Genomic DNA, 12,001 nt, shown 5'->3' on the forward strand with positions numbered 1-12,001 from the left:
GAAAGAACAGTATACCTAGCCGGATGCAAAGTAGTAGAGCTAATCAAAACTCCTCCATAAACTTCATACTGTATATACTATATAAATTTTGGGGGCTGGAAAATTCAATCTGATGGCATAGTGATACTATAAATGCAAAAAGAAAAATCACTTTGCGAAAAAGACATTCTGATACACTTCCAAATCAGAAAGGTGAAATAGATCAGAAAGGCAGAACTAAAGGCAAACAACTAAAACAGAACATCAAAACCAAAACAGAGAATGCAAATTACAAAATAATCCAAGGCTAAAAAGAACACATACCAAATACTTATGTGATCACAGAAGTATCTATCTATTCATAAATGCACCCCATTTGTTAACCATAGTTATAAAGTTTGCCTTCTATTTCATACAAATATGTAGTGTTGGGGTTAAAAAAAACCTGTTATTTAAATAGAACTAGTAAGAAATAGTGAAAACCTCTTCCCATTTGATTTAATACTCTTACACTAGCATGACTACAGCACTCTTGAGATGTGAAGAGAGGCAGATCCAGCATAAGGCGATGAAAGAAGGGGAAATAGATCATATACAGAAAGAACTAGGATTGTTGATAAGATGGAAGATGAAGCTAAGGATTACTTGAGGATAAAATACCATTATTTCCTGTGCCCTCACACAAGACCAAAGTATCCTCAAAGACCAAAAGAGCCATAAAGAGATTTGTTGATGAGAAAGAACTCCTTTAATATCTTGGCATGTTTGAAAAGGATAAAACACCTGAATGAGCAATACAGTTTCATCTTTGTGATCTTCAAAAAGAGAATGGAAAAGTACTGTGTCTCCTAGACTGATTTCCATGTTTAAATTCCTCAAATTAGGGGACTAAACCCAATGAAGTAAGTAATAATTCCTTTTACAAGTGTTCTGATCTACTAATGGGATTCACTGGGAAAGAAAGTGAACTCTGACTTTTTCAAGACATCTTTATGGGCAGGTGCACATTATCTATATGAAAAGGAATGTCAATGCTTGCTTCTGGCCCATAAACACTCAGATAACTGAAATGCAACTAAGTTTTTATCACCTGACGGTTAATCTCACACAACCCATATTAACAGATTTTACGAAAGACATACTCTATATGTACGTGAGTTATAAGCATGAAAATTCCTTATATAAAAGTTTAATTTTTGTTCTAAATTAAAGCTATATGGCTACTGAAATACTATGTAGACTAAAAGATTAACCATTAATTAATTATCGTGAATGACATTACCTTCTCTTCTGAAGTAAACACTAAAAATATCAGGTAACTTCTGCATTAAGATTTCTGCCATCTGAAGTGCTCCAACTACTATCTTCAGGTCTTGGCTTGACAGCATGGAAGCAATGTGACTAAAAAAAGAAAGCATTCGTATATAAAACATCTGTCTGAATTTGAGAATTATTTTTGGCCATACTACTTTAATTTTGAGAGTAAAATATTTTAATTGTGAAAACAACCGAAAATTTTCTTAAATGCTTAACTTTTGCATTTGTCTTTCTCAAAGGTGTGTATGACTATAAAGAGACAACAAAGGCCTCGAGACATTACAAATAAACTGTTTTATGCACTTTTCCTGTATTATTACTTTAAAGATTGCTGAGATTACTTGCAGAGACTTGAATTTCTAAAATGTTTTCACTATTTTCATGAACACACCTTGAAACAGCATGATTTTTCAGGACATCCTTCAGAAGTTCAGCATCCGCAAAATAAATTATCCTAAGAATTGCTCTAAGGCACTTATGTCTGACCGCAGGTCCTGCTGAGGAACTATACACTTCATAAAGAACACCAAATAATGTCTTAATAAAAGACTTAGCCAGTTCCGGATCCTCTTTCATAAGCTGTGCTCGAGCATCATCCTTCTTTAACTCTGAATATCCACCTGTTATTAAAAAAAAAAAAAAAGTACAATCCTAAACTTACAGACTTCACAAATAAAAGTAAACAACAAAGCATTCAAGTTGCTGTAATTATTTGAAATGTTATGAAAAAAATCTGGTTATATGACAAATTAACTTATCTAATGTGATCAACTGGGGTCTATAAAGATACCAAAGGCACCAGTAAGACAAAACTGAGCCGGCTAGAAAGAACAAGGTATCAGCACACTGTACCTTTTACTTTAATAATATATGTTCAACAAAATACCAAGGATACTTCAGTGTTAGCCAGCTAAATGACTGGTAAGAAATAAACAGAGCTCAAGAAATGGACAGTGGGTATGTGACTAGAAGCTATGGAAAAATAAGATGATCTGTTGCTTTTCTTCAAGGGAATAAGGTAGAGGGAAAAGGAAACTGATGAGGAAGTAAGTTCTAGACCAGGGGTTAGCAAAGTACAGTTGAAAGGCCCAATCTGGGCCAGCGCCTGGAACATGACCACATACAATTCTTTTTATTTTTTATATGGCTGTTTTGGAGCTACAATAGCAGTGTGGAGTACGGGCACTATACAATCCATAAAGCTTAAAATATTTACTATCTGGCCCTTCTCAGAAGAAGTTTGCTGACCCCTGCACTCTACACTAGAGGTGCCAAAGCAACAGACTGAATCCCCAAGGACAGAGACAAATGTCAGAAACCTGAACCAAAAAAAAAAAAAAATATCTATTCTTCATTAGTGAAAAAGAGAATTTTCATGGGAATATATAACATAAAAGGTCGCAAAGAACTCGGCTGATAGATGTGGGTGGACCTAAAGGTGTAAGAGGAATAATAGGATCAGATAAAAAACTGCACGGGCCAATTCTGGCTGGAGTCCGGGACACTGCAAATCACATAGCAGGCAAATAATGCGGAGGGTACCATTTCAGCAATGCTGGCTCATTCATCAATTAAAACGTGATAGAAACAACAACAACAAATTAATTACTACTATGCAATGGTCTCTTAAGCTTCATGAAGACACTCAATGAAATAATTACTTTTTATCACAAATATTACTCACATGACAATACAGTACTACTATTAACTCAAAAAGTACTTACTAGTGTTAGTATTGGCTAAGGGGTTAGGTTTTCTCTGAATGGCACGTGCTGTTCCCGTGTCCTCATTGATTTGCTGCATAGAATTAAAATCAATAGTATAAACTCGTCCCAGAGTGGACAAGCTTATCTCATCCTCACCGACCTGATGGGCTGCCTGAGAGCAAAGAGAGAGAAACCTTGAATATAAACATGGAGAAATTTATTAACTTAAGACACAGTGGGACCCTCCATAAATGCTAACTTACATATTTATTTCATCAGGTTTCACATGGTGAAGTAAAAGAGTATGGAAAATTTAATAGTGTGGACATGACAAAACCCATTCATTCAATAAATCATTTTTAATTAAACACAATTATACACGACAGGCCCTACAAAGTCCCCGGAGACATAAATACAGATAAATTCCTGATGAAAGATCCAGTTATGTAGAATCACTGACATGAGGAAGACACCATTTGTATTAAAAAGGCTTTTAAGACATTGCTGATAGAAAAAATAAATTGTTATCTATAAAATCATAGTATCTAATTCTTAGGTTAAAGTAGTATTTACATCATGGATTTTTAGCAGCCCACAAAATCTTGTTTAATCAAAATGATCCTACAAAATTATCCTTAGGTAAAAGGACTTTCCATTTAAATGACACACCCGGACCTAAGAGAGTAACCCCTAGGGTGTGCATGCATGCACAGTCCATAAATAAAATGACACACTTTGATTAACACTATTTGCTTGAGATAAGATAGCCAAAAGATGTGCTAGAATATAACAGTCCAGTCTGTGGAATTCCTACATTAAATGAAAGACAGGACTCCTTAAGTGTTAGAGAGTAAGCTAACAGGGAAAATGCAATTAATAAGACAATGCTAAAAAGAAGGCAGCTTAATGTTAGAAACCATGGCCTGCTTACACACTAAGGTGAACAACACACATTAGACCCATCACACCTCACTTCCTCTTAAAAGCTGGCTCGGAACGTGGATACTTTTATAAGAACTTCTGATTTTATAATGTAAGTCAATGGTTTCAAAGTTGTTTTTCAAATATTCATTTTTAAAAACTAAGTGGTAGAAGACATCTTTAAAGAAGAATGTCTCTTCAAGTGTGATGCTCTAAAAAAAATTCAAATATCACAGATTGGAAAATATAGTAAGACTTAAAGCTATCTCCTATATTGAAAATATCAGTAAATGATGCATGGTATTCCAAATAATGCAGTGACCTGCACTTCCTAATACAAGGCAATTTTCCTGACTTGAAATATTTCAAGGCATACTTAATATGGAAGTTAACAAAAACAATACAACCACACATAAAACCTTCACAGAAAAACACTAAATATTTTGGTGCATCTCCTTCCTTTTTACTATTGCTCTTTCTCTTATTTTGCTGAGTGCCCCAAAGAGTCATATAATTCTGAATATTGTGTTCGTTTTTCATATCCCACTTTATGTCATTAAAATTTATCCCATTAACATCTGGACTACATATGAGGCTAGCTGGTATCAAAACTTACTTAACCATTTCACCTAGACTTCGATACTAAAATTGTTCCCATGTTTTTGTTCTTAAAAGTGTGCTGAGAAACAGCTATTTGTATGTAAGTCTTTGCTTATGGGAGGCATCTTCTGGGTAGGAAACAGAAGGGACTTTGAAAACATATAGCCTGACTCCTCCAATGTTTCCTTTTAGAAATGAGGAAACTATGGAACAAAGAACTTAAATTACTTGCTCCAAGTCAATCGGGTAGTTAGCAGCAGAAGCAGGACTAGAACATCATGTTTTCTGACCTGAACAGAAATGAGGACCTTGTTCTCAGGAGACAAAATGAGAGAATCTTGAGTTAATTCAAAATTGAGCACATTTAAGTACACATATCCACCTCCCCACTCCATCCCTACACCCACTCTCCGCCAAAATAGACATATTTAAACGGTACGATGAAACTACTACCTCAATGATCCGGCTGTCAATCCTGTTATAGGGATGCCAAAGGCCTCGGTCGTCACGCCACTGCCATATCGCGCCATCTGTGTTCTGCGCATTTCCCTTCTTCAGCATGGTATCAACTGCAAAAATGCCTTCTTTTGGTAAACATGGCATAAGTTCGCTGAAAACAAAGGTGCAATTATTTCATTAAGTAGCTTCCTGAACTATTAGTAAATGAAAGAGCTCGAAAGTAAAATACCCGCGAATAAGCCACTGTTGTTATTATTAGCCCAATCTTTACCAAATCAGAGATGTCAGTTCATATAGTTCTTGAGGACTTCGTGGAACAAGATCAATCTGTTCTTGACAGCTTCCATTAGCGGCACCGCACAGGAGAAAGTGAAGTGTCTCTGCAATGTCTGTAGAACCAATAACAGAAACCACAAGCCCATGAAACTAGTTATAGTACCTAATTTAAAAGACAATCATTCCTATGGGGGGAAAAACAATCACAAGTATTTTCTTACAATCAACTATACATGAATAAAAAGTAAAAAAAATTTATTTTCTTATAAAGCAATATACTATAGGAATTAAAAAGCCAAATGAGCTCTAATGAAAACCTAAAAAGAAATTTATGAAAATTTTAAGAATTTCTTTAGGCTTCAGTCTGAGTCCTAGTTGGACATTTAAACAAAAATCCATGCCACAGTATTCAGGAATTTTTTTATTTTGTTTTTGGTTTTATTTGTGTTTGAAAAACACAGTGCTTTGTTCAAAAGTGCAGTCAACATACTTTTTTTTTGCATTTTTAAAAAAATTTTATTATGTTATGTTAATCACCATACATTACATCATTAGTTTTTGATGTAGTGATCCATGATTCATTGTTTGCGTATAACACCCAGTGCTCCATGCAGAACGTGCCCTCTTTAATACCCATCACCAGGCTAACCCATCCCCCCACCCCCCTCCCCTCTAGAACCCTCAGTTTGTTTCTCAGAGCCCATAGTCTCTCATGGTTCATCTTTCCCTCCGATTTCCACCCCCTTCATTTTTACTTCCTACTATTTTTTTTTTTAACATATAACGTATTATTTGTTTCAGAGGTACAGGTCTGTGATTCAACAGTCTTACACAATTCACAGCGTTCACCATAGTACATACCCTCCCCGATGTCTATCACCCAGCCACCCCATCCCTCCCACCCCCCACCACTCCAGTAACCGTCAGTTTGTTTCCTGAGATTTAAGTCAACATACATTTTAATCCCCGATTCAAATATATTTGTCTTTAATTTAAATATACTGAAAATGGGTGGTCAACACAATAAAATGTAGAAATTACAAGCATCTGAAAATTACCATACTGTGGTCAGGAAGTAATTACCTTAAACACAAGCATGCCAACTTAATACAAAGGTCATTAACATATTCTCTACCCTAAGTTTCTAATGCCAGAAGACATCAGTTTATAGAGGAATTTGTATGAAAACCAGCCTGATGCAAGAACACTGTGACATGAGGAAGTTCCCATTATCCACAGGTTTAGTCATTCAAATAACTAAAAGTACAGATGGGGCTGGGTCTTTGTTGTGGCTGGGTTCCTGCAAATACTATACATTTGCAAAATATAAACATTTTGTTGAAGTGTTTTGATAATAATCATTAAGTTCTGTTATCAAGTATTAACTACTGATTTGGGCAAAAATGTGGATAGTTAATTTACTGCCCCACATAAATTTCACTGACAGTAATTAAAAATATTTTAAATTTCTTGAAAAAGTACAGTTTTGCCAACTTTCTTAAGAAACGTGAATACATGGCAATGTTACATTATAAGGATTCTTTTAAGTTTTTTTTTTTTTTTAAAGAGATCAGAGGGTGACAACATGTTTCCTTTGTGTTACTGCTGAACAAAGAAAATCTAAGTCTAGTGGCCTCCAAGTGACAAATGTATGGCAAACTTCATGGAGTAAGCAAAGGTGAAAATAGTCATCATAAGGAAAAAAAGGAAAAAAATCCAAAATAATAAAGCAAAACAAAAGTCAGTGAACAATTTCCCAGACTCTTTTAGAGAAATGCTGTGCCAGGCGGTAACAAGAAAAAATCTGTACTCAACCTTCGGGAGATGGTCGGCATGGCAAAATTCAAAGGGCTCCTAGGGATTTTATTTTATTTTATTTTATTTTATTTATTTATTTTTTTTTTTAAGATTTTATTTATTTGACAGAGAGAGGCACAGCGAGAGAGGGAACACAAGCAGGGGGAGTGGGAGAGGGAGAAGCAGGCTTCCCGCCGAGCAGGGAGCCCGATGTGGGGCTCGATCCCAGGACCCCGAGATCACGATCCGAGCCAAAGGCAGACGCTTAACGACTGAGCCACCCAGGCGCCCCAGGGCTCCTAGGGATTTTAATAAGCAACATGCACTGCGACTACTCAAGACACAAAGTTAAACCTCTCCCCAACTTCTTACTTTGTTCATGACATAAGCTGTGCAATTTTCTCTGGAATACCAAGTTTAGGAGTGATTCAGTGCTTTAAGAGGTATCTTTTCAATAAAACATCTCAACAACACTACTTTCCTGCAAAATGTTGGGCCAATGTTCTAATTCACAAGAAACGTGACTAAATATAAAGAATGTAACATTATATGAAATATTTTATTCTGAGACAGTGATACCAGAGGCTTTTTTGTCACTGAATACCATCACTAACGCCCCCACGGTGATATCCCCAGAGAAAGAATTAAAAATACAAAATTACCCATGCGTTCCTATATGCATTCCCATATAAATGTGATCAACACTCTAGCTGCAATAATCCTAACATACAGGTGTTTTATGAAGCCCACTGTCTTCTGACATTACCCTGCAAAATCTACGGTTTATGAGAGAACTGCAACAGCAGTACAGCAGTGCCGTAAAACTGCATGGATGGGAAGGTTGAGAAGGGCTTAGGAAATACAAAGGCAGCAAAGATGAGAGAAATTCATCTGCGCAAATAAGTTTCAAACTTCTGAGGGATGAAAAGCACTGTGAAATCAGATAAACTGCTGGAAAAATTCTAGAACGGGCAGAACGGACTACCGAGAAGCAGAAGGCAGGCCGCTACTGGTAACACAGAACTCAGAATTCTCCTAATGAAGCATCACTACATAACTGCTATTGGAGAGAAGGCAATGATCTTGCATTTTTAGCCCTAGAACCACCAAGGATAAAATTTTAATATACTAGAGACGTTATGAATTGTACACAGAAAGCACTACCATGCTGTCCCCACACAAATTTATTATACATCAACAGTTTTCTTCCTTACTCTCCACCGTCTATGCTATTAGCAAGCTCCTCTACTTGCCTATGTTGATTTTATTTATTAATAAACACTTCTGAAAAACCCACTTCTCTTGCCCGAAGTAGGATAACAAGTAGCACTTACTTTGCTTCATAAGTTGGACAGCTAAAGTTGGACAGTTGGAACACATCAGAGAAAACATGCGAACCACCATAATGAACATCCCAGAACTTAAAATGGGTGGAGTCACTACCAATAGCTGTTGAACATTTGTAAGCAGATCTTTAGAGGCAACCTGCTGGAGTAAATTCTTCACAAACAGAAGAGAAAAGATACTGTTATATCGTGATTCAACAATTTAACAATTTCATGAAAATACCACCAAAGATTAAATGTTTACCTCCTCATGTTGGAAGTTGTCCACTAGACGTGCAAAACAAAGGCAAGTGCTTTCGACTGACTTTTTGTCCTATTTTTTATAGAAGGAATAAAGTTTATTAATATAAAATATATCACTGTCTTACATCACTACCTAATTTTCTTCCTAACCCCAAACTGCTCAAGGCCGGCTCAGTTACATGTGAGCCTTGAAAATATCCAATGAGCCTAAGCAAGGTACAATCAGTAACCATCATGATTTCAAAGCAAACAAAATCATACTGAGAGAACTTCTCTCCTCTGTTAAGACCCCAATAAATAAGAGTAAATATACAGAAAAGAAACAACTTTTATGCTTCTGTAATTTCAATACTTAACCACAAATTAAAATAAACATCATTCTAAAAAAGCATTCCCATTTTTAAAACATGCATACACTAAAAAGTTGGAAACAGTTCAGTATATATGTGTGTGAACCAGAGGTTTACTGATGATGTGAGAAACTAGGTGCCAATTTGCTAAATTCACTATGAAAACAATGGAGAAATACTATTACAGTGGCCTCGTTGAGAAAACATATGAAATATCCTTATAAAAATGGAAAGAACAATTTAACGGCTTAATAAGTCTTTTCATAGTGTTCTTTTTTTCCTAATTGATAAATGGGTTTCTGATATAAAAACCAGACTGGCTTATACAAAATTGAGAATAATTCTGGTATCATAAAAGCCCTATACCTTCACTATCAGTACTTAAGTCTAGAAAGGGTGCTACAAATAACAACATGCCCAACAATTTAACTTTGCTGATTCTCATGTTTTTTTCCAAAATAAGGTACTGAAATCACAGTAGACGTGCAAAACAGAGAATGTATTTCTAACCCCGATAAGCACAGGTTATCTCAGCCTACCAAGTTTTTTTATTTGAAAGAGTGCACGTGCACACAAGAGGAGGGAAGAGCAGAGGGAGAGGCAGAAGCAGACTCCACTGAGCAGGGAGCCCAACACAGGACCCTGAGATCATGACCCAAGCCAAAAGGCAGACACTTAACCGACTGAGCCACCCAGGCACCCCTCAGTCCACTAAGTTTTTAAAATTAAATAAGCAAACGGGCGCCTGGGTGGCTCAATCAGTTAAGCATCTGCCTTTGGCTCGGGTCATGATCCTGGGGATCTGGGATCCAGCCTCGCATCGGGCTCCCTGCTCAGCGGGAAGCCTGCTTCTCCCTCTCCCACTCCCCCTGCTTGTGTTCCTTCTCTCACTTTGTCTCTATCAAATAAATATTAAAAAAAAATTTTTTTTAAATAAGCAAACAATGAATGGCACAACTTGTATCTTGATCATCTTAGAAGCAAAACATTTCAGAGTGATTCAATCTTTTTTATAGCTCTCTTACGTAAATCTCTATATAACGTATTCTCTGTACCAAATTTTCCGAAGAAGATTTTAAACACACTTTGCAAAGGTGACTTGGGAGGGGAGTCCAATTTCTAGGGATGCCTGGGTGGCTCAGATGGTTAAGCACCCAACTCTTGATTTCAGCTCTGGTCACAATCTCAGGGTCATGAGATGGAGCCCTGCACCGGGCTCCGTGCTCAGCTTGGAGTCCACCTGAGATTCTCTCTCTCTCCCTCTGCCTCTATCCCTCCCCCCACTCGCTTGTGCACTCTCTCTCTCTCAAAATAAAATCTTCAAGAGTCCGATTTCTAAAAATTTTTAGCAATAACATTTTAAGACATTAATTTATATTAAAAGAAAATTCAATTTCTCTACAATGAGGCTTAAGCTTAACTCATTGTCCTCCATGCCAGATTCTGTAAGCCCTGCTTCTCGTCCTCCATCACCTGGTGTGCCAATTCCATCTCCTAAATAACTGCTCCTGATCTTCTCCAACTTCAGACAGTCAGTCTGCAGTGTCATCTCGCCTCTGATCTTAGCCCACATCCTCCTAGTCTTTCCTGCAGAACCCAATACCTTAGAGGAGAGATGATCACCCCAAAAGGAAACTCTGATCATATCACATAGTAAACACTCAATGTTTGCTGAAATAACAAACTCATCCCTTAACGTCAAAATACATGAAGATATCAAACATATGACATGCTGTCAGTTGGATAAATCCATCAAACTGTATAAAATAACCTAGTATGGTACATGACTGGAACATGGGAAAAAAAAAACCAAACCAAAACATGAATCAGAATATTTCCAATTTATATATCCAGTTGGAAGATTTAAAACCCTAGATGAAACTGGCATTTAAAAAAACATAGTAAAAATGTTTTACGGCACATAAAATAGGCTCATGTTTTACCTGATGGGTTAGCCTTTGGGTAAGCAATGGGAGGGAATCTGCCACAAAATGAAATTCATCTGGCGTGATACTCTGGCAGCAATTGGCTGCAATTGCTAGTGCATTTCTTTGGGCATTTATGCTGAAGAATTCTAGATACAGCAAGCAGTCTGCCAAACCACCCTAAAATATAGAAAACTGTTAAAGCGAAGAAATACCCTCTAACAGCAATTAAAAAAAAAAAAGGTATTAAAAAGTCTAGCGCCGTCACTTTGGAAACAGCACGTGTACCTTACAGATACCGCAGGTGCGGGGCTAGCACACATGTGGATCTAAAATCCAACCTGAAGTGAAACCGAGTCCTGCAGTAGCAGCACTTACCGCCTGCAGAATGGCTTTACTGTGTCTTCGGGACAACATCTCCAAGGCAGTCAGGGCCTGCTCCGCCACATCGATACACTGAATAACCTGCAGCTGAGGACAGAGAAATAGGTAACTTAAGGCCATCATTCAAGTGCCTTTCCGGGCGCTTACCTTCTACACGAATAAACACAGTATTTTCTCTAATTTCCATCAATCTACACACTGCCTCTAACATGAAACCCACCATAGGAAGCAGTGATTTAGGAGCTTAAGCTGTAACAGTCAATATAGTTTCCTTCCAACTACTTTGTTCTGTTTTAAGACAGAAAAATAGATTTTATATAAACTAAATCCAATTAGGTAACTTTCAATCCTTCTATTTATAATAAATGGGTTGTTTTATATAACAAATTTTAAAAGTTCAAGTTTTACACTTACACCATACTCCAAGGTTATCAGATAAGGCCAATTTTATTATACATTAAAAAGAAAAAGGCCCTTAAAACAGACCAAAAACACAACCTACCACAGACCATATGAAAAAATTTCCTTTCTCCACTGACTCACTTTATGACCTTGAACAAGGCACTTTGTCTCAGCCTTCTCAGCTGTAAAATGAGGGTATAAATAGCTATCAACTTCACTGGGATATTTTCTAGAAATAATGAGATTATTTTAATCAAGTGCTTTAAGTTCTTCTCTGAAAGATTTTATATTCATGT

At 36.8% G+C, this 12,001-nt stretch overlaps 1 protein-coding gene across 14 annotated transcripts in view; it reads right to left on the bottom strand.

Moving 5' to 3' along the window:
• TRIP12 (thyroid hormone receptor interactor 12) overlaps positions 1-12,001 on the bottom strand; it is a 140,980-nt gene that overhangs the window by 35,266 nt on the left and 93,713 nt on the right. For 6 of the 14 annotated variants that reach the window (XM_036071502.2, XM_036071505.2, XM_036071513.2 and 3 more), the window contains 9 exons: positions 11,298-11,390; positions 10,938-11,099; positions 8,646-8,714; positions 8,390-8,555; positions 5,254-5,371; positions 4,974-5,133; positions 3,021-3,174; positions 1,688-1,916; positions 1,262-1,380 (listed from right to left, as the gene is read on the bottom strand). In XM_036071502.2, coding sequence (XP_035927395.1) covers positions 1,262-1,380; positions 1,688-1,916; positions 3,021-3,174; positions 4,974-5,133; positions 5,254-5,371; positions 8,390-8,555; positions 8,646-8,714; positions 10,938-11,099; positions 11,298-11,390 — 1,270 coding nt within the window. The remainder of the gene's footprint in view (positions 1-1,261; positions 1,381-1,687; positions 1,917-3,020; positions 3,175-4,973; positions 5,134-5,253; positions 5,372-8,389; positions 8,556-8,645; positions 8,715-10,937; positions 11,100-11,297; positions 11,391-12,001) is intronic. The other 8 variants (XM_036071516.2, XM_036071515.2, XM_036071506.2 and 5 more) reach the window with 3 other exon arrangements.

The sequence above is a fragment of the Halichoerus grypus genome, chromosome 4, assembly GCF_964656455.1.
Source record: "Halichoerus grypus chromosome 4, mHalGry1.hap1.1, whole genome shotgun sequence".
NCBI lineage: Eukaryota > Metazoa > Chordata > Mammalia > Carnivora > Phocidae > Halichoerus > Halichoerus grypus.